This window comes from Felis catus, chromosome F2 (genome assembly GCF_018350175.1).
Source record: "Felis catus isolate Fca126 chromosome F2, F.catus_Fca126_mat1.0, whole genome shotgun sequence".
NCBI classification, from domain to species: Eukaryota; Metazoa; Chordata; class Mammalia; order Carnivora; family Felidae; genus Felis; species Felis catus.
This window is the reverse complement of record NC_058385.1, coordinates 23,015,942-23,039,289: the sequence shown is the minus strand read 5'-3', so window position 1 is coordinate 23,039,289 and position 23,348 is coordinate 23,015,942. Positions and strand designations below refer to the sequence as shown.

The window sequence follows — 23,348 nt, the reverse complement described above, 5'->3', positions numbered from 1 at the left end:
CAATGAAATGACAGGTTGAACTGTGAAATGATAGTTATAGGGTAAGATCTGATTCTACATATTCTCCCAATATGGAAAGATGATTTCTAAACCGCTTTTTTATCAATAAGATAGGTTCTCACTGACCTGATTCGGCAGCCTCTGAACATGCCCGTGTCTACAAGGTAAGGGCAAACCAACGTTGTTTTAATTCCATCCTTTTCAGCAGCCTTTAACTCATGGCTCAGGGATTCATGAAAACCCACCACTCCAAATTTACTGGCACAATAATCCTGAGTTAGAGGGGGAGAGAACAGAAACACTAAGTGTGTGCACAGATCCCCCACCAAACCCACCGAACTCAAGCTTCCGTGATCCTATTACTTTGGTTATGTGTTTGATACAGAAGGTTACAGGTGACTAAGCAAAGAAAAGGAAAGCATTTTAAAAGACAGCTATCTGATGTGGTTTGGTGCAGAAATAATATTTTCAAAGCAACAGCAGACGAACACTTTTTGCCACATCGACCAAGTATCATATTACTTTGGGGAAGTTACCACAAAGGATTCTATAAAGGCTAACACACTGAAGCTAAAAATGGAGAAAGGTTCACTTTGAAGTTTACAAATGGCCTCTTGTTCAATCAAGGAGAATAAAAATCCAGTTTGTTTAATTCTATGAGAGCAAAGGTGAGTCTAGCTTAGGTTATAAGTTGTTATGATCCACTTGTCTTTTTAGTGTAAAGTGAAGAAAATGATAACTACACCTTGCAAACTTAAGCCAAACCTTTACCTAAGAACACACAGTATAGAAAGTTCTCCTTTGTCCCATTTGCAATGTAGGAGTGGAAATGTAGAACATGGAAGCCATCTGTTATTTGGTGTTCTTTTGCATATTTGCATGCAATTTTTAACTCTATGCTGTAGGCTCCCACAGGACAGACAGCACAGGCTGATACACACACATGCACTTTACAATTGGTGGTGAAGAACAGGGCTTGATTAAGCCCAGTTCTACAGATCTAACATTGCGAGACACCTCACATCTGCCGTAGCCATCTTCTCTGATGAGCTGATACAGGATGGCTCACTTCTGGCAAGTTGACCAAAACAGAACGTCAACCTTTGGCCTCATTCATCTGTTTCCCGTGGCACTGCCACTGCCCTCCATGGTTTCGTTCTTGACCCTGCACCTCCCCACCATCATCATGCAGAACTGCTAATGAAAATGGGGCACACTGAGGACTGGTCCACCCAGTGCTGCTGCTGCTGCTGCTTTGTCAAACTAGAAGTGATTTTATGGCACAAGATACTAGAGTTGCACCTCACCAGCTGGCCCTGGGGTATCGCAGAACATTCCACAAACAGCACACAGGTAGAGTGCTTTCATAAATGTATGGGCAACAGGTACTCTTTACAGGATTTGGGGATATTCGGGATAAAGCGACTGAAGGAAGGAAATGCTTTATATTAGACAAACAAACCTCAACTCCAGCAGTACTGAACAATCCCAGGGAACTTGCAACTGTCACAATATGACCATGATTAATCTCCAGCATTGTAGGAAGAAAAGCCTTAGTGGTCTGAAAGAGAAGGAAGATTGAAGCTTTAGAACCGACATTGTGAGTTTCACCTAAAAGCCAATCCTACCTAATGTTTTACCCACGTAATAAACGTTTCCCAATTCATTTAAAAATCTTACACATCCATGAAAAGAGAAGATCCTTGAAGTGTCTGGTTAACATAACACCGTATCATTGGTATGGCAGGCCTATTATAAAGCCGTGACCAAAAGGACTGTAACACAAGAGCTTTTGGGGACAATCTCCAGAGATGAAAAGAAAGCCGTTAGTCGAAGACTCTTTATCACCTTTCAAGTGATAGTTATCTGCTAATCTAAACTACTCCCAGGTCAGAGATCTTTGTATGCTCATGACACTTTAACACAGCTCTCTCCTGGTCTGTGAGAGGACCTCCAGCTTACCCTGTATCTACAGGAGGTAAAGTAGTTCAGGATGTAAAAACGCGGGATGAAAGTACAGGATCATTTTAATGAAAACTGTGTCCTATGCTGACTGCACTGCCAAGAGCTTACAGCATTCTGAATGCACACACCCCTCTGTGGAGGTTTACAGGGCAGTGACTTTCCCACAGAAGCAGGTGACTGGCCAGTGTAGCCAAGCAAGTAGCAGAAGTTCCAGGGCAACAGACCCAGGGACAGCATTGATTTCTTATTCGCTAAACTCTTTTTCCCTCTGGATCTTTTGCCTTCAAGACACAACAAGGCTGTATTAAAAAAAAAAAAAAAAAAAAATTACTTCAAATTGCTTAAGATGATCTATTAACTACTTCACCAGGCTCCCAACAGTTTTATAACCTGCTTCTTAAAAGAAAGCAGCAAAGAGCAATCTGTCTACTGTTGAGTTATATCCCATTGCCAACACAGTCTCCCCATGATTTATGAAGTTAAAAAAACCCAAACAATACACGCTGGACTTAAAGAAGAGTTGCATGCCCCTCTCTGAGGATTTCCTGGCTAAGGGATCACTGAATTTTTGCATAAATATCTAATTTGTTACAATAATTTTTGCATGTACAAGATCAAAAACGGTCATTCCATTTATTTTGAAGCTTTTCTGTGTTCCAATCCATGGTGCACACAGTTGCCAGATGAAGGTGTGTCAAGGGTCCCAAGGTGGTCCCCAGTCTGCCTCCTGATTAGCATGCAACTCCCCTGCCCCAACTCCTACCCCATTTTTCTGGGCCACCTCACTGCTGCTGCCCAGGGCACCCTTCTCACCTGTGAGGTTTTACCCATGAATTCTTCTCTAATCTGAAAATCTACTGCCAATGCCCTCCTACATCATTCAAAGCACAATATTAATCACGTGTTTACAAAACCTCTTATGCTTTTCAACATGCTTATGTCACACGAGTTTCGAAATAATTCTCTACTGGAGGTGTTGAGCCTTTACATAATTCTATACCACCTTAATTTTGTTCATATTTCTTTAAGACATATGGTCAGTACCATTCACCGTAACATATAATTACATGTTCTATGGGATTTTGATTGTTTTATATTTATTTGTCTGGCTGCCTCAGATGAAGCTGGGAGATGAAGCTTCAAAGATTATGGGAGAATTACTCCCCTGTGATACCCTGTGGAGGAGAGAATGTGAACCATGTGCCTTACGTACTTCAGAGACCTGGCATACTACTGGATGGAAGAGAGACACGTTTCAGCTGGATTTTTACCTCTTTGCAGTAGTTAGTGGGAATGGCTAGGGAAATTACGATAATAATTATTATTTTGGTCTGCTTGATAGCCAAAAAAGGCAAGACCTGGTACTTCAGGTCATTATAGGTTCAATTTTAGACTCAACAGCTTATATATGGCCATTATATTAAGAATTACAATAAAGTAACATCATTAAATCTAAATAAGAAAATGTATCCTTAAGTAATCAAGTCTGTCAGTCTTCTTTTAAGTATCTGGTTATGATGAACTGTTCCCAGATTAACTAAAAAGTATAAAATTTATTCTTGACGTTATTCGGAGACCAGTTCTAAGTATTAAAAGTTTGCCTAGTCTTAGAAGACAGGGATAGGTTTAGTTCAAAGGAGCTTACTTTTAAGTTCTTAAGTACGTAGAAAGTCTCAATATTAAATCCCAAGAAACGACACACAGCACAGAATACTGGCAAGAACTTGCTGCTTAATCACCTGATGAATCTGAATCGCTGACCCTGCTTGTTCACATCACCAGTGACCACTCACTCCAGCTGGCAGCTGGCCCTGACTAGAAACACATGGACACAGAGCAGTTTGGCTCTAATGACCTCCCCGTGCTCGTGTGTGACGTTCGTTGTTGCCTGCAGGTGTTAAATGACCAATCCAGATCCCCTGCACCATATAAATGTAGGTGATACCAGATTAACAAGTTCCTAACTTTTTTTTTTTAAGTTTAATTTGTTGCATGTTCTAAAACTGATTAATGACCCCTTCCCCTTTTCCTGAAATTAGTCTGGTGGTATTAACTTACTCATTCAACAAGTGTTTCTTGAACATCTATCTATCACAGGCAGGTACTGTTTTATGATCTGGCCAAATGATGATGGCTAAAACGGGAGCTGGTTCTGTGCCTGTCTCTAAGCAGAATTTACACTTACCGGCACTTAATTGTTAAAGCACTAGAACAGTTCTAGTGTATCCACAGGGTATTACGCCTGTGTATTCTAAAAACTGTGACTTGGGCCTGCTTTCCTCCCCACCCACCCTCCCACCAAGTAGTTTGCAGGGACATTTAAGCTACTCGTTTTGTATTTAAAGGAAGGAGGAAAAAAAGAGAAAGAGGAAGAAAAGAATCCAAATATGGCTGGCTAAAATCTTTTCCAATTGTGGGTTGTAAACATTTTTCAGAGAAATATGCTTCACTTTGAGTAGCTAGTAAAGTGTGACACAGGTTTGTTTTAAAGCTTCCTTTAGGGAGGGAGAGTTAAAAAAAAAAAAAAAACGTAGTGGCAGGTCAATGTCTGGTTTAAAATATGTGATTTCTTTGCCCAATCAGGGACAAACACGACCTTCTGTATAAGTGAAATCCAATGTGTCGTTTCATTGCATTTTCTACATCCTCAGACAAAGGCTTATATTCTTTAGGAAGCTCACCAATTATAGGCCTAATACAATGACACTGCTATCAAGGCTGAGAACAAACAAGGTTGAGGAAACTGGGAGGTGAGAAAAGGCATCCAAGGCCAGGGTCAGCCTCAAAACCCAAACTCACGGTTTCCCAAAACTGGGGTCAAACACTCAGCTCCTAGTGTGTGCCAGGCAAAGGCAAGCCTGAGGTAAGAGCGTTCACATCAGGACCACTGAGGTTTCTTTTTAAATCTGAGTTTTCAGGGTTCGCACTGGAGCCTGATCCACGTGACTGAGCACTCAGGCTGTTAATCATTTCCTTTGCTGCCTGAATGGAGGCAAGCAATTACTGCTTGTGCCTTATTTCCACAACCCAAGTCCTGCCTTGTGTCTGGGGCACATTACCAAATAAACTTTGATCAACACTAATTCTATCCCTTACTTTACAAGAAAAATGCTATAAATGGGTGGCTAGAAAGCATCATATTTTCAGGAATTTTCCCAAGTAACCTGACTAGTTTTCTTTTCTAATTACTCTTGCCCTCAACAGTCTGGTAGATGACATCTGAGATAGCACAGCATATTCCGTCCTTGACACAGTCTGACAGCACAAAGAAATCTGGCACTTTGCAATGAATTATTAATGTGCACAAATATTGTAGCATGTATGAGATGGGGACCAGCAAAAGGTGAAGTGCTAGTTGCCATGACACCAGTCAGTTCAAGCTAAGGTTCGTGATCTTTAACTTTGTCTCAAAGAGTCATTAAAAGAACATAAAGGGCAAATCTAAAAGCACATCCAAACGGCTTAAGTATAAATTCATGCGTCTGCCACCATCGGTGGATCTGAGAGGGGCAACTCAGATAACTCACTGAACACCTGGACTGCTGTGTGATCTCCACTCAGGACGGATTACCTAGATCAGAAGTTACCACCCAATACAGGGGGCTCTAAAGAAAGTGCAGAGTTATTAGCTGGTGTCAGTGGTGGCTGGCAAAGTTAGCTAGATGCTTAACCCGAGTCGGAGAACTGCGCTCTGTCGCTGCGTCCTTCTGTTCAAATGTCTGCGAAACAGAGGACATGTAGTTCTCCATCAGGAAAAATGGCTGACTCTCGATCTAGGGGGTCTCAGAGTCAGTAACCAATATACATTCATTGGCATTGTCGGTGGGAGAATTTAAAGTTGGAACAGATCTAGGGAGTATTTTATCTGCAGCAAGAGATAACTCTTATCTGTCTCCTTCTGCGTCTGTCTAAAAAGTGTGGAGACAGACCTTTGAATACTCATGAGTAATTTTATCACATGACTCCAATACCATAATTGGCCACGAGCTGATGGGGGTGTTACTGCTGACTAAAAAGAAAAAACAAAGGAGGGAGGAGGACATTCAAATGGACACTGGCATTCTTATGAAACATACTTAAATCTAATATTGCTACAGCTCCTCGGGGTTCTTCAGAGCACTGGGCACTTTGAAAGATAACTGTAAAGGTCATATTTATAATATAAACAAGAATTCCTTAAACAGAAGTGTGACTGGACACAGACATGACATGTCATATCTCGAGAAATCTTTGAAAGTTAGGTTTACGCCAAATTAACTTCCAACAGTTGTAACCCTCCAGATCATTCCTGGTGCTCTTAATGACACACAGCAACACACAGCCTGTGGCTGCACTGTCAGGACAAATTAGCCTAAAGTTCGACAAAAGGGAATGTGAAGAAATGTGGTGTCTGGCAAAGCCTGGCTTTTGAAATTTCGAGACTGATGACATTTTAAAGGTGTAGGTAAAACACCTAGAATGTGTTTTCCATATTTGCAAGCCATGCCAGGTTAATGGACACTAAGGGAAAAGCAAAGTTAATTTCTCACAGTAGGAAAAAGGCCTCATGCCATATTTTTGTGTGTTTGTATAACTGTCTTACGGTCAAGTCCAGAAAAAGCATCTTTGAAAAAGAATCATTTTAAAGTGTTTATCTCTCATGTGAGCACCAAAAAACAGAAGACTTTCAATTGTAAAGAAGGTCATAAATCATATTTTGATGGGAAAAGGATTAACATCATCAGCACATATAAAATAGTAAGGCTTTTCAGAATCCTCAAATTAACAGCAGTATATACACAACTTGAAAAAAAAAAAAAGTACAGTTAAGACTCCACTGCACAAAGAACACCTAACTGGACACCCTCACGGCCCCTCCACCTGGTGCAAGAACTCTACTTGCTGTTCTGCTCCTTCTGCCTTTGTCGCCTCCTGGAGTAACTTATCTTTATCAGAATCACAAAGGAACATACTGCTTATTTACAAGGCTAAAATGACATCTGGTGGCACTCTTCTCTGAAAACTCAGTCACTGCTCCTGGAAAACTATGATTCAGTAGTACATACAAACTATTGAAGGCGCTGTGAAAATATAGTGAGCGCAGTTAAAAAGGCTAATAGGATAAATCATCAGCATGTTTAAAGATTGAAAAACGGTGACATACCCCCCCAAGCTAACCTGGGAAAGGAACATATGGCTAAATACTCTTAATTCTGTACATTTACAGGTATCTGCTTGGTAAATATACTGACCACCAAACTTAAGGAATTTCACTCTGACCACAGAATGTGATAGTTGAAAGTTTTCTTTACAAAATTATCTTTTAAAAAATGTTATTTATTTATGTAATCTCTACATCCAACATGAGGGCTCGAACTCACGACCCTGAGATCAAGAGTTGCATGCTCTTCTGACTGAGCCAGCCAGGGGGCCCCACAAAATCATCTTTAACTAGGAAGTAAAAACTAAATCTGAACTTGCTAGCAATATATTGATTGACTCTAAATCCTTTAGTTTCACTTAATAGCACAAATTCTGAAATCATTATAATTGAATGACAGCTTTTTTTTGTTGTTCTTATTTGGTGTGTTTGTAGAGACAGGAAAGTCTCCAGACAAATTGTGCAACAGAGCCCCACGATACTGAAGCCTGGAACTAATCTCGGACTTAACAAAACGTTCATCAAAATCTCTTATCAGATTGACACAAAACATTCTGTCTTTAGCTATAGAAGAGAGGCTAAAGAATATGTCATAACTGATGAATGCATACCAATGTTACATCTACTGTCCTTTTTGTTATTATTTTGAGGCTATGGGGATTAGTTTAACGTTTGAAGGCATCAGCAGTTAATGCTTAACACACATGCACTAGTACATTCCTACAGTTGCCCTGCAACCAAGAAGCTAATAAAAGAGCTGGGCTTTTCAAATGAACACCTAGATGATGACACCATGAGTTATTCAGCAAAAATAAATGCTTCATTAACTTGCCTTCCCACTGTTAAAGCATGGGATGAATCTACCCCAAGGCAGCAACTCACACATCAACATTCCCTTGCATTTTAGGGTTTGCTATGCAGAAATGCTGGAAAGGAGGTAACTTAAAACTCAATCTGTCTGTAAAGTACACTGGTCTTTGGAGTCCACATGGTCCCAACTGCCAATCAGCTAACCATCCTTATTACTTGACCTCTTTGAATCTTGATTTTAACTCATTTGTGAGACAAAAAGAGAAGGTTCTCCAAGGTTTCTTTCTTCAAAAATGTTACGGCGACTTATATCCAATAATGCTTTCTTCGATTCCTACCACACATCCGAAATACAAGTTGTAACACTGAGGTATAACTTGCATAAGACTCTCGTAAATGACTCAATACGGTATCAGTTCCATTAGTGTAGATGCCAGCATCTGGTAAGCAGTAAAAATCTATTCATTAAACATTTATATGATGTCATGACTGTGCCTTTTAAAATAATGGAACTTGAGTTCAAACCTCTTACATATTAACAAAATTACACATTATCTGCAAAACATTGTTTTTCTGTGTCTCGGTTAAACTCAGGGAAGCTTGGTATGTTAAAAGAAACTGAACGCTGAACACTGTTCCTGAAGTGCTGTCTTCCCTGACCCTCCCCCTGGCCGAGTCCCAGATGATCAAAGGAGTGTTCCATGATCTCCTTCAAGCTCAGGCCCCTTTCCCTATTTAATAACGCTTTACAGAATGATGAAAATAACCCACAAAATTGCAGCCAAATAGTCTGCTAAACAACATGTTGTCATTAATCCCTTTGCTTTGCCCCAAACTCAGATCGCATCTCAGAACTTGTAATAACGACAGATCTTCCAAAGGGCAGAGGCCCCGCTTCTGCTCTAGTGACTACTAACCACTTCCAGGAGGCATAAACACTGCACACACAAGCTCAGCCACTGCTCAGGCCCTCTGTAGGGGCCGGACTCCTTTGTCCCTCTGCCCCCATTCCAACAGCATGGCCCAGCAACGTCCCCGTGACCACCTTTCATCATCCTCTGTATTTCGTATATGTAAACAGTTTACATCCTCCCTTGCTTCCTAGTTTGCTTACGGTGGAATCTTCAAAAATAATAAAATCGTTACGTAAGTAAAAAATATAATCAAGAAGTTACTCCTGAAAACTTATTCTGAAGTGTGCACTGTAACAACATAGAATTTACTCATTACAGATGAGGGTCTATGAGGTCTCTATGTTGTGTGAGGCACAGTTAAAGAGAAAACTTTCGTCAACATCTGAGGGAACATGCACGTTAGCAAATCAGGTTCCATGCTGATGACTGTTTCTAAGCTTTAGTTCTCGTAGTGTATGACATTTTTCTGGATTCAGAAGGCATTTTGGACTTAAAAAACAAATCACAACTTAAAATTTGGGCTCAAAAGCCCATCAGTTGTAGCTTATATGTCAGTACCTTCAAACTACCACTCCACTACTAAATTAAGAGATATCTTCAAGGACAATGATTGCCAATCCAGTAACTGGTCTGGTATATTCTAGCTTCATCACAGAAGACGGCACTAATCACTTATCAATCACAACTCTGGCAAAACCACCTAAACTGTTTCTAAATTGTGAAAACTAAAAAGGAAGACCTCCTCTTAGGTACAGCAGGTGTCTGAGAAATCATGCCCTCCATTATCTGATACTGGATGCCAGTGATACTCCAGGGGCCAGGAGCGGAGAAAAGGGGCATGCACAACAGGCAAGGTTGTAACTTATCCTGGGCAGCTCTTTAATGCATGGTCTTCATTTTGTTTCGTGACTCTTAGGGCTTTGGAAACTCCATCCTGGGCACGGTGACCAAGGGGAATAGGGAGCAAAAGTGCACCTGCACTCTTCCTTTTAGATACTGGACCGGAATTAAAAATAATAATAATAATAATAATAATAATAATAATAATAAACCTAGAGTAAGATTGGAACACAGAGTGTGTGGTCTGGCATTTTTCTTGTCTGGGAGATTTCTAAAGGGCTGATTAGCTCAGGAAAGAAAAACAAAAAGGCAGGGTAAGGAGAATATTGAGAAAGTGAGAAGGAAAATGCGTATTCAAGACCGGTTCCTCCTCAAACTGTGATGTGCCAAAGAATCACCCGGGATCCGAGTCCAATACAGATTCTGGCCCAGGAGGTCTGGGAGGGGGTCTGAGAGTCCGCTTTTCTAATGTACAATCTGCCAGATGATGCCATCACTGCCACTGCTCTGGAACACAGGCTGAGCACAGGGTTCTAGCAAGAGCTAGGGAATCTGTCTACTCTAAACCTCAAGGGGCTTCAGATCAATTTCTCCTACAAACTCAGCAGAATTGGAAGATTAAGTTTGCTGCCCTCTATCCTACCCTCAGCCTCTGAACCGGGATATTAGGGGTTGGGAAGCCCCACTCTCCATACCATTCCATTCTTGTAAGATAAAGCCTGGTTCAAACCAATGTCAAGGGCTCCCAGTGCCTTCTACAGACAACTATGAGAGTTTATGGACTGATTCTCTGTATATTTGCCTTGGATCCATTTTTAGCAGTGGCAAGCGCTTCTGTTGTCGTTTTGAATGTTAATGTATGTTAAAATCTGATACTCAAAGTGATGGCGTGAGAAGGTGGGGCCTTAGGGAGCCCTCAGGAATGGGATCAGTGCCCTTCTAATGAAGGCCCCAGAGAAACTCTTCCGCCATGTGAGGTTTCAGCAGACAGCTGTCTATGAACCAAGAAGTGGGCCCTCACCAGATGCCAAATCTGTTGGCACCCTGATCTTCTTAGACTTGTAGCTTCCAGAATTGTGAGACAGAAATTTCTGTTGTCTATAGCCCATGCAGTGTATGGCATTGTTACAGCAGTGCAAATGGACTAGGACAACCCCTTAGCCATTAGAACAGGCTCCCAAACAGAGACCTAGGAGGCTTCAAAGTCCTCTCCCTGCATCCACAGAGGCTTTGAAGGCTCAGCTTTCAAGACCAGGAATTTAGGCCCATTCCACTTCAGCTTTTAACTTTTCCATTTTTCACATTTACCTTTCTGAAGCTTTCATGCTTTGGTAAGCCTATGAAAAAACCCCACCTAGGAAAACATCAGCCCTTTACAAATCAGATGCTTGGGCCAGAAGTTTGGACAACAGCAGCTGGGCAAAACTGCATAATTTTGAAAATCCATGATTAGCATTTCCAAAGGCAAAGCTTATAGAGTTATCTGGAATTCTAATCCCGTAAGATTATTATGTAACAGAATAAAAGTTTTACATTTTCCAGGAGATAAGCTTTAAAACAACACCAACAAAAAACAAAACTCAAATCATCCTGTTACTGACACTTTATGGTACCAAGTATTTCTAGAACTTTGTGTAGCCAGTCCTCATAGAAGTGCCCCGTTTATTTGCTACCTTTTGTGTCCAGCTTGTCAATGTCGACATGTGAACCAGAAAAAGCAAGGAAGCCAAGTGACTGAGAATATCCTACAGTCTTCTCAATGAGGTAACCATCTCAGTTGCAAACCATGGAAAATTACAGAAAAGGCAGGGAAAAAACACATGAACTGGGCTTTAGTAATAAAATTCTGATGAGGTGCTGGTTCTTTAGCCTAGAATTTTACATTCTTGTCTAATTTATGGAGCAAACTTTCTGGAGATATTAAGCTAGGGTTCATTAGTCATTGCTAAAAGAACTAAGCTAGTAAAAAAAAAAAAAAAATCAGCATTTGAAGGGGGATTCTTTCATAAGTGACTCACAGAAGAAAATTGACAAGGAGCTTTGAACCGGTGGCCCAGCTAAGTATTTGCAGAAGTTCTAAACCAAAGTCTTGGGATGAGGGTCTGGGTCCTAGGTTCTTCTTTCCCCAGGGGTGACCTTAGGCTAGTCCTATAATCTCTCTCAGTTTGTTTCCTCATCCATAAAAATGGGGATAATGGCTCTCTTTAATTCAGGGTTGCTTTGAGGCTCAAATGAGAGGAGAGTGTTTATGAAAGGGTCTGTAAAATTTAAGTGCTATATAAAAGTATAGTAAATGCACTCAAGACTCATTAAGCATATATTTACAGGCTATTTTGGTTACAAGTGCCATCTATTTTTGGTGATGTTGTTTCTTCAAGTTCCTGCAGTTCCTGGTTCTTACTATGTATGGCTCCCAGGCCTCCCTGCCCTCCACACAGCACCAGACCACGCTTCCGGCAAAATGCCAGTAGCTGACCACCAGAAGCAGCCTCAAAACCATATTGCTAAGCAGCTGTTTCAGTTGCCCAGCCCCTTCCGTTCAGAACCCTAGATGCTGCTGGGAAACAACAAGGCTTTCCAGTAACACCTCTCCTCTAACCCTCTCTCCTCCAGTCCTCTTTTACTAGGAGCAGAAACAACCGCTGAAAATATAAATTACAACACCTGACAGAGAAGAGTCTAGCAAACATAAAAATATTAAAAGTTAGTACAGAACTATTTTAAGATAACTTATTATACCTGATGTGTCTTTTTCCCAAGAGATAATAGAACTATCTCGTCTTTAAAAACCCTTGAGAAATCAGTAGGGGGCAGTATGTTAAGTGCAATTTGCAGGTGGGAAAATTCAGGCTTTGAATTTTAAGTTTCAGTTGTCCTCAAAATACCCATGTGCTTACATAAGTTATACCACAAATATTTTCCCAGTTACACTGATTTGGGAAGTGTTATTTTGAGCCCCATTGTTTAGAATAACACTAAGAAGCTGAACCTTGTTAATATTTAAAAATTCCAGTACTAAGCTATTTGAAAGAAAGGCAAGAAAAATTCACGTTTTTATGCAAGCAGCAAATGAGAGAGAAACAGCACGGTTTCCCCAAACCAAACCAAGCAAAACAAAAAAAGCAAGACAACAACAAAACCCCCACAAAAAACAACCTTCACAATATTAACACCATGGCCATCTTTCACGCATCACTTTGTGTGATCTTTGAAAGTTTCACAGACCAAGTAATGTTTTGTTTCCAAATGTGAATTCATCGTAAGTGGCTTGTCAGTTGGGCTAATTTGACAGCACTCAAGGCTGCGGCAGTAATTGCCCTGACTTGTTAAATATTCTAGCAGCATTTGCTGCAGTGTTGAAAGTTTTATGATCATTAGGAGAGGATATTCAGTTTTTTCCCTGTGGTTCACTTAATTTTAGTCTCAGAGCGTTTAGGAAAATGGTCCCTGACAGGTGTGAACTTGATTTCTAAGAGAATTGACAAATAAAGTAAAATGAAAAAGGAATCTAAGAATGGGCCATGCTGGGTAAGATCAAGTGAAAGATGTAAGTGTTCCCTGTGTTGAAAGGCACACCCTCCAGGGCTGGGATGGCGTAAGCCTGCAAACCCAGGCCGACCGGGACCCAATGGCTGGCCAAATGTGTCAAGGTGACTGGGATTAAATCCTACAGCCCTGCTCTGACAACCTGTACTCCAAACAGTGGTATCTTAAGTGTGAGGCCACAATATAGCGAAGTTCTCTAAGGCTGGCCCACTCCAAAGACTGCCTGTACACTCTACCTGTCCACTACAGATTTTCAAAGAAAGAATTACAAGCTACCACCCTCTGAGTTATTTTCCCATTATGCTTACAAGAAGTCTCAGCCTAAAAGGAATCTTTAGGTCAGATGATAATAGAAACTATAAAGGGTTAGTTCTTTGAATAGCTAACTCCTATAGTAACTTCTGAGATTTAAAAAAAAAAAAAAAAAAATCAGTAATTAAACCAAGAGAGATTAACACATTTTAATCTGATCCCTAGAGTTCCAGGCTCAAAACATTGGATTTAACTCATTCAGTTGATACAGGGAGTAGTTCCCGATTTCTTAAGCACTATCAGAGTTTGTCATACTCCAAAGATTAGCTACAAAAGGCCCTTTATCTTGGGAAAATTACCGCTTGTATGTGCACAAGGAAAGAAGATACAAATCCACCCTGCCAGGACACCCCCTAGTGGAAATTCAGCATAGTACATACAATTTGGGGTTCCAAAAACATCCTGGGTATTTAGGACTTAACACAGTGGCTCAAATGAACTTTTTCCAGTCCGCTGGCTATAAATACACCATAGTCATGAGCCCTATTATTCATCAAGCATTCCAAATCAAGAAAACAAACATGTCATCTATACATCTATCCACGTAGGCAGGTATCTGAATTAAACAGAGGCATACTGGCTACTTATAATTGAACGAAGCTTAATTTTGGTTTCTGAAAGAAACAGAACAGAAATTTTAGATGAGTCTGTTAATATTCTTTAATTCAAGGAAAAAATAAATAAAAAGGGGTTCCCTACTTTAAAAAATTATTCTAAGTCCCAAGTGAGGTTATTAAACTTCTTGAAAGGAATTGTATTCAAGTTAACTAAAGTCAATTCACTAGAATTTGCCAAAGATCTTAAAAGTCTGAAAAACGGTTAGGGTAAAAACAAATTTAAAGGGAGAGAATAAATGAGGAGAATACGAGCAGTTAAGTATTTGGCCACAGGGTTTGTAGCTCTTCCCTAGGCCCCAGTGACCCAATCCTGCAACGAACAGCAAAGGACACCACCCAGGCACACTCCATTCAAGCTTTTTGAACAAGCTATTCAATCAGTGTTAACATTAGCACAGGTTAAAGAATGCTTTCACTTTGACATGTCCTGTAGATTAATTTCTACTTGGGCAGATAATGGATAAAGCCCTAGATGAAGAAATAATGAGGGAGAAAAGAACAAACATCAACTCCGCTTCCAGGAATCGAGATAACAGGACATAATCAAACAAGAGTGGGCCATTCCCTGGATGGAACTTTAAACTATTCTACAAGGACTACACCCTAATATACAAAGAGACTATTAAGTTAACACGAAAATATTATGAATATTTTTTTCCTCTCTCAGGAGTAGTGATACATTTTGTCTAAACTATTCAACTTCTTTTGTCTCCCAGGACTCAAATGGCAGACAGCGGAGTGCTCAGGGCTCCATCAAGGCACAGTGAGGTATCCAGCCCTGTGGGAGTTTTGGGTTGACCAGGAGATATGATAGATGATGAGTTTGGAAGGCAGGTGGAAATCAGCTTTAGAAGATCTAAGCTGCCATGCTAATAAGCCTGGACTTCATGCTGTGAACAATATGGTCACCCAAGGGTTTGGGGTAGCATAATCTTTAAGCAGGCACATAACAAATTCGAGTCTGCTAAGATAACCCTACGTTGAAGAGCAAAGGCTGGGAACAGGGAAAGAAGTTCAGAGACTCCTCCCAAAGTCCAGGCAAGAGGTGATGGAAGCACATGGGATAAGGCAGGACTGGGAAGGAGGGGATCAAAGTACATGGTAGCAACAGAACAGTCAGGACTCATGAGTGCGGGCAGGATGGAGAATTAAAGATACTGCTGATGTTCCCAAGTTTGGCACTGGCCACACCAGGGAATTCAAGAAGGGGCAAAAAGAAGTGAGTTCAGTTTTGAGATTTGTTGATTTTAGGGAATGAGTGGAACAGCCAAGACAGGTGTGTGAACTTGGGAACTGTGTTAGAAATCAGATGAAGCCATTGAAATAAACAGATTACCCAGCTAGAGGTACACAGTGAGAAGAGGTCTGAGTATGCAATCCTAATCATTACATCTCAGAAGCAGGGAGGCCAGGAGGACTGGGAACACAAGAGAAGCAGGAAAAAGTGGGCTTTTCATGGAAACTTAAAGATGAGTTTCAGAGATGGTTAACAGGATCACATTCTGTAGAATGATCAAGCTGCACACTGGATTTGGCAATTACGGGAGCACTATTACTTCTTCATATGATATTGGTTACTCAGCAATATTTTTCTGAACAACTGAGGTAACCAGACACAGATTAAAACATGTATCTAAAATATTGGAAAGATTTTTAGAGGATGGTTCTCTGCTCATACCAGTTATGTAAAGTGATGTTTTATCAAGTCATAGATACTGATTTCTAGTAGCAATAGATTTGGGCCTAGCATGTAACATACCGAACATAGAAACTCGATGTTTGATGGGCATGTGATCTTATTCTATGTTAGGAAACAAGGCTATGGAATGACCCTCTTAGGGACACAGTCCCAAGTACCTGAGTGGTTGCTACCTAAGAGATATTCTGAAGTGGGCTCCCAAGAATTAATAAGATAGAGTATTCACACCCCAGGTCAATTTGCAGTTCAGTTCAAGACCTAAAAATTCTTTATTTCTAAAGCTCAAACATGATACTTATGCATGTTATTTATTTAACAGACCCGTTCTATCAGAGACTTAAAAATTGGCCATGAATTCCAACCTTTTAGTAGCTATTGTAAGATAGGAAAATAATATTTTATAAAACATTTGGTATAACAATTCTTAACATTATGGTTTGAAGGAGGAAGTACTAGCCTAGTAGTTTTATATGAACACTTTAGAAATGATTTTTTTTTAAATTCTAAACCTAAGAGGACTTGAACAAAACTAGGTTTCTCTAACCAGAGAACAATACAGTATTTGAGATTAAAAACCAGTAAATCACATAGGAACTTAAACACTAATGATTAGGGACCATTCATGAGATATTAGGTACTACCATAGCACTAATGTCTTTAAGTGCTACATTACTCAGATCTAGGTGGTGGGCTTTTACTTTTCCTGGATGGATTTTAACTAAATAGACTTTAGACATTTGGATATAGATAAATGCCTAATTCAGTAATTAGTATTTTAAAACTGTGAAACCTTTTAAGTTAAGTGGTCTATTAATTAACTACCAATTATCTTGTCTGACTACCGTATCAATAGAAGTAAATTACCGACTAGCTATTTGACAGATTTAGCCCTTTACCATGCAAAATTTCTGCAGAACATAAAAGGCCTGGAGTTAAATGCTTTTGCTACCCCCTTTTGGTTAATCAGGGATCAATTTGCTGCTCACGTATAAAGGCCAAATGCAGCTCTCTGGTCAAAAAGGATCTACAGATAAACTATGTCTCGCAAAAACCGCAAGCTAAGATTGGACTCCTCTTAAAAAAATAACAAGTGAAGCAACATTAACGTTTTGGGGGGAAACATGGGTTTGTAATTCCTGTATGGAGGCCAACCTGCCATATTTCAAAGGAGTCTAGAGAGGTATTTTCAAGTTTTTGTAGCACACAGAGATACAGAGGGAGCCTAAGTGAATGTTTTCTGTGATTATGCCCCAATTAATGTGCATCGTATTGCATACATTCTCCTTGGTCTTGTCCTAACCGTGAATGTCGCACAACAGATTATACTGACTAGAATCCATCCCAAATCTATCACTTCTTAACTGGTGACCAAGAGAAGGTTCCTAGGAGAGCTGCTGGTGATGGAAGAATACTGGACGAGGAAGGATCACAGGACACTGGAGGGCCGTGCAGAACAATGGCAAGTACTGTGAAAACTTCCAATCGCTTAGAAGTACAGACTACGAGGTTAAGAATCAAGGAAGGAACACAGGAAAAATCCTCTCCTTGAGGCCCAGCCATTAGGAAATATGAATGGTTGCCATAAATTCAATTGGAGCTTGATTCAAATTGGTTTATCAACACCGGCCTTCTCACAGTCACTAGCCTTGCACCAATGAGTAGAGTTAATATACTACAGTAAATACGAGCACACAGGCGAGGCCGGGAGAATGGAAAAGTTGTATAGGAAGAAAAAAGGAGATACAAACAATTATGAATGTGAGCCAGCCCCATTTTGAAATTTCCTCAATCTTATGCAGCTTCAATTAGTCCAACATAACGCCTATTACCTTTTGAAATTTCAGAAGACAGGTCCCTGTGAGTATCCTCTGAGTAGGCTATCTTCTAAATATTTAAGAAGTCTAGCCTATACTATCAAACATTTATTGAGTGTTTATTTAGTCTCAGGAGTAGAGTTCTATTGCAGGCAGGGGAAAACAAATAGAAGTATATAACAAACTGCCTTCAGAAAGCTTGCCATCTATTTCAGAATTTCAGGGCACAATGCGTAAAAAATTACACAAAAGAGCATGTACTGTGCCACAAAGGAGGAGAATTAAGAGATGTTGCAAGAGATTAATAATGGCAAGAAGAGAGGGGCACCTGGGTGGCTCTGGTGTGACTTCGGCTCAGGTCGTGATCTCGCGGTTTGTGAGTTCGAGCCCCACATGGAGCTCTGTGCTGGCAGCTCAGAGCCTGGAGCCTGCTTTGGATTCTGTCTCTCCATCTCTCGGCCCCTCCCCTGCTCATGCTCTGTGTCTGTCTCTCAATAATAAATAAACGTGAACAAAAAAAATTTTTTTTTAAATAATGGCAAGAAGAGAAAAAGCTTTAGACAAGTCATTTAACTGCAGCTTCATCAGAAAATAAGGGATTAGAAAATAAGATGATCTCTAAGGATCCTTGCAGCTCTAATATGCAAAAATGCCAGAAAAGGGCTGGAGTGGGGAGGGAAGATTATAGTAAGAACTTGAGCTAGGCCTTAAAAGGTAGAAGAGTGGAGGAAGAGGGTCTCCAGGCAGGGCCAGTAGTAGAAGGGTTTGGAAGTAGGCGCACCCACAGCTTTTCAGTGGAAGTCCACACGGCTTTCCAATTCACTACATGGGACTTTAACTCTGGGTCGCGATCAACATACCATTTAGTGTTTTATGAAAACAGACATCGACTGCTACTTAGAAGTCTGGCTCCAGACAATCTGTTCAAATGACTACACAACTGTTTGCTCAGCTGATCTACTTTTTAAAATGAACGGGGCAACTTCTTTCCCCCAGCCAAATATAGTAAAAAGACACACTGGTTATTTTCTCTGGAAGGAAAACAGCATAAACCAATACATCTTTAGACAGTTGTCACACACATTTTTGTTAAAGAGGACTACTGGAAAGGAAGCTGAATTCAGGTAGCTCTTACATCACTGCATATGTGCACCCACCCACCCACCCCCACTGCCAGTCCCTGTAAAAATTATAGTAAGTCTTCCTTTAAATTTTAGTTGCTAGTTCGCAACTTCTTAAAAGGTTTGTAAGTCTCGGCAAGAAGTCAGAAATTCCAACTCTAAAATGAATTTTCTGACTCAATATTGAAAATAAATTCTTAAGTTTAGATGCTTAGGGGAAAAACAGCTGGAGAATTCAGGAGCCTCCCATATTTTAATATGAAGTGACGTCATTATGGTCAAGGCTTCCAAGAACTCCCTAAATTGTGTAGTTAAGCAACATCTCAAAGCAAAGTAAGGACTCTGGGAAGGTGGTATATTCCTCCTTAGTATACAGATTCAATTCCACAATAATTTTTCTGTCAGAGACCTGATTCAATTTTCTCCTTAGGTTAGAAAGTAGTCCAATATTAGAGTACAGTATATCAAATGATGTGCATTTTCAAAGCTAAAGGTATGGATTTTCTGTGCTTAACACACTCTAAATTAGCTTCCATTTTATAGGATGTCTAGCGAGAAAAGGCTGCTTTCCTCTTCAAAGTGTTTAACTGCAGATTGTATGGGGTTTCTTTAAAAGTGTGGTTTCATTTGCAATTTTACAATTCAGGAAAGTAATCATACAGAGAAAGTAGGCAAGATAGCTAAATTTTAGAGCACTGGGTAGGTCAAAGTTTATGGTTCAGAAACTGAGGATCATCTCAGTCAAAGGCTATGGAGAAAAAAAAAAATACTGGTGTTGGTTCACAACTAGCCCACCAATGGCTATATATCTGTTTAAGGATGACGAGCTGACTAAAATCAACTGGAATTTCTAAGGCACTTCCATCCTTATCATTCAAATACAAAAACTACAAGGCCACCTGCAATTCACATGTGTTATTTCAAATGGTGGCTGCTTGTTTTACTCAGAATTGTCAATACATAGGATTCTTGACAAACTGTATTGCCAAGTTTATTCATCTGCAGTGCCCTTTACTCACCTGATGCACCCCTTGCCACTTGTTCTTGTGGACCCCATGGCAGCAGGGACTTTTATTCAGTTGCCCACCCCCACTGCACACAAGACAGACGCACACACACACACACACACACACACACACACCTATGCACATGCGCCCCCCCCAAAACACACTTAAGTTCCCCCAAACTGTATTTGGTAATCTCCTTACTCATTTAAAAGATCAATATGAGTTAGTTAAGTCATTTATGTGTTCATTTCTTGAGGTTTGAAAATGGGTTAAATAGAGCTCATGTTTGAAAATAAAACGTTAAAGGAAGCTTCTTTCAGGATCAGAGAAATGGTTTGATATTCAAGGAACAACATTTGAATAAGCACTTCTAAAGCCAGATTAAGTTTTTAAGCAGTTGCTAAAAAATTAATGAGGTTTAATGTGACCTATTTAAAAGAAACAGTTCTTTGTTGTGTTCCATTAGAAGGCTAATCCGCCTATGGAAAATACAAAAAAAAAAAAAAAACAACAAAAAACAAAACAACAACAACCCAACGTCCTACCTCCTTACCCTTTCCTTATTGGCTCTTACCTATCTACGAAAATCAAGGGGAATTGCTTCAGAGGAGGAAGAGAATCAAGTGGGTCAACAGTGTACAGTTATGGGGGAGAGCTTCACACCCAACATTACTGAAGTTTAGCTGGAAAATTGGGATTCATTTTGTCCCCAGAGCAACAGAAGGCCCTCCTTCCCTCTCATCCTTAGATGCTGTAGTTCTGACGGTTAGAAGCGGATATGGTTCAAGTCTCTCCTTCGTCAAGTCTCACCGTCCTCCTGCCCCTTATATAGTGACTCTGTGGTCCTATCAGGGTGACTTCAGTTCTCCTGAGGGAGGCATCTTGTAAGCTGAGACAGTTCTGAGACCTACTCCATCAGGACAATGCCACAGACCCTGTGGCTGGTCAATGGATGTTAAGTGACTGCCAGGGTGGCCTGACCACTCCCAATGGACCACAAATGCTGATCTCAGAATCTCTGGCACTTTCTAAAATGTGGCTGAGCAGTAATTTGGAAGCCTAAACTCTGACTTCAGGAATTCATAAGAACAACCAATGTTTTACAAACTCAACAGAAAGTAAAATAAACAAACCCAGGGTTTTATGCTCCCTCTAGTTATTTTTATGGCAATCTTTCAAACTAGTTCAAAATGTTCAGTCCTTTACTCTCTCAAGAAAGACTGCATGGGACGGGGGAGAAAATAATTATTTGATAGTAACTGGCATACAGTGTAATTCACCATGGGGAAATAGCAAATTAGAAGGAAGCTTTGTGGTGAAACAGTATAGGTGTCTTCCAGGATGGTATTGAAGTCTGGCTCCTTCCCAACCTTCTCATTGAGGAAGGCCTAGTAATAAAAACAAGGATGTTTATATTTACCCAGAAGTGTGCGTGGCAATTGACCATCATGGTTCTCTCAATGAGCTCATCAGGACATTCCAGAAGGTGATGCCCAGAGACCACGCCGGCATTATTGACCAGGACTGAGACTTCGCCAACCTCCTTGCGGACCCTTTCTGCAGTCAGGTAGACATTCTCCCTCTTTCCCACATCACAGGTGTAGGTAAAAACCTGCAAGTTACAGTGGGGCAGAATTTCTTCCTCACCATTTCCAGCTGTCCTCGGAAGTCCAGATGAAGGGGGAGAAAATGGAACAGAGAAAGGGTGGGGGGTGCAAAATGTGAGTCACGTGGCAATCAGTAGGACAAAGATCACACAAAACAAAAATACTACAGTGAGCTTCAGATTTCTAACACCATAAGGCTTGCCAATGACTGAACTTACAGCTGCCTTCCTCCCCCAAGAGTCTTTGGGAATTATAGCAATTTACTGGATAACTTTGCTTAGGGGAAAATCATGTAATTGTGACAAGCCCAATACAAGTCAGACCTCATGGGATCAGCTTCCTGGAGCTAAAGACACCTGGAAAGAACTGATCTCAGCCCAGAGAATAACACCCCCTCCTCCCAAACACAAATAATACACACTCCTCTTTTTTTGAGGACCAGGGGCCAGAATCGGCTCTTTTTCTTTTAGTAAGAGCACCTTCAAAATGGGAACCCTCCTTAAGGCTCACAAATCAAAACTGTAGCTAACAATCTGAAGTCATCCAAACCCAAGAAATGAACCTAAAGTTTCTCATGAAAGAATGGAGGTCACTGGTTTGTTTTAACTGGAATCTCCGAGTTCTCCTCAGAAGCACCTCGCATAAATCAAGTTTACAGGTAAATATGCAATTTTACCACAGAAGATCTCAGTTTTGAAAGCCCAAATCTCTTTCCTGGTTTTTGAATACCTTTATCTTTTAGGTTTCAGCAGGGAACACAAAAATCTGTATTTGCTACCCTTCCATACCACTTTTGAAAATGTAACAGTTTTGACCTTTGCTTTTCTGTCCTAAAAGGCAGGTGCCAATACTTATGGTGAAAATTGATCGATATGGGGGGAGGGGTGGGGTCCAAGTTAATCTCCTCCGTATAGTTCTGTGTATTCTCCGGAAATGAAAAATTTTGTCAAAGAGCAAGAGCCATTATCAAATTTCCTGGACCAATATTTACGGTTGGTTATGGTCTCCGCATTGGCTTAAAAAACAAGAAATAAAAAACAAAACCTCTCGGATTCAGGTTAGTTAATAAGTATACAGTGAGGCAGATTTCCTGAGGTTATCAAAAACACGGAATAAATTTACAATGGGGCTTAAATCCTCCAAGCGCTTTCCAAGAGGCAGCACACCTTTCAATCAGGCTGAGTATGTAACTAAAGCCCTTACCTGTCTGTGGTGCAACAATGTAATTATTTTCTGGCGGCTAAAGTTATAGTGAAATCATCAATGCCGCCTTAGCCCCAGCGGTTCAGACCACAGTAACACACAGACATGCATCAGTCGAGTCTCAGAACAACTTCCCAGACTCCTTAGTCTCCCATCGCAAAAGCGAGTGAGCCATTTCTTAAGGATTCACACCTGTGCTAACAAGCTCTGCCTTCCCGATATCCCCAGAGGGTTTAGGAAACCCGACATTCGCCCCCAAAGAGGACCCCCGTAAAGACAAGGGTTCGGCACACCTTCCCCCTTCTAGAACAGAGGTGACCGTGCTCCTTTCCCAGGGGGCCAACTCCACTCGCCGAAGACGAGCCGGGCTGACCAGGGCAATGGGGTTTGGGGCCCTCCCGGGGAGGGCTCGGGGGTGGGGCGAGGCTTGATCCGGCGCAGGTCCGAGTTACCTTGCAGCGCCGCGGCGTCGGCCGCCTCCAGGTCTCGGTAGATGTGGCGCACCATGCCCGCCGTCTCCTCGTTGCTCTGAGTATTGATGTCCCAGAGCACCAGCAGCGCCCGGCGCCGGGCGAACTCGAGCGCGAAGAGGCGGCCCAGGCCGCTGCCGGCGCCCGTGATGAGGCACACCTGGCCGGCCACGCTCTTCTCCTTGGGCCGCACCAGCCAGCGCGCCGCGGCCAGCACGAACGCCCAGAGCACTTTGAAAGTGACCACGAAGAACTCCACCACGATGTTCATCGCGACGCCCGG

At 41.1% G+C, this 23,348-nt stretch overlaps 1 protein-coding gene across 1 annotated transcript in view; it reads right to left on the bottom strand.

Moving 5' to 3' along the window:
• The window catches only part of RDH10 (retinol dehydrogenase 10), a 26,600-nt gene extending 3,252 nt beyond the window's left edge, over window positions 1-23,348 (bottom strand). Inside the window, exons 1-4 of the mRNA XM_003999902.5 lie at window positions 23,048-23,348; window positions 21,206-21,441; window positions 1,463-1,561; window positions 127-272 (exon numbers count right to left, since the gene is read on the bottom strand). Coding sequence (XP_003999951.3) covers window positions 127-272; window positions 1,463-1,561; window positions 21,206-21,441; window positions 23,048-23,336 — 770 coding nt within the window. The 5' untranslated portion in view covers window positions 23,337-23,348. The remainder of the gene's footprint in view (window positions 1-126; window positions 273-1,462; window positions 1,562-21,205; window positions 21,442-23,047) is intronic.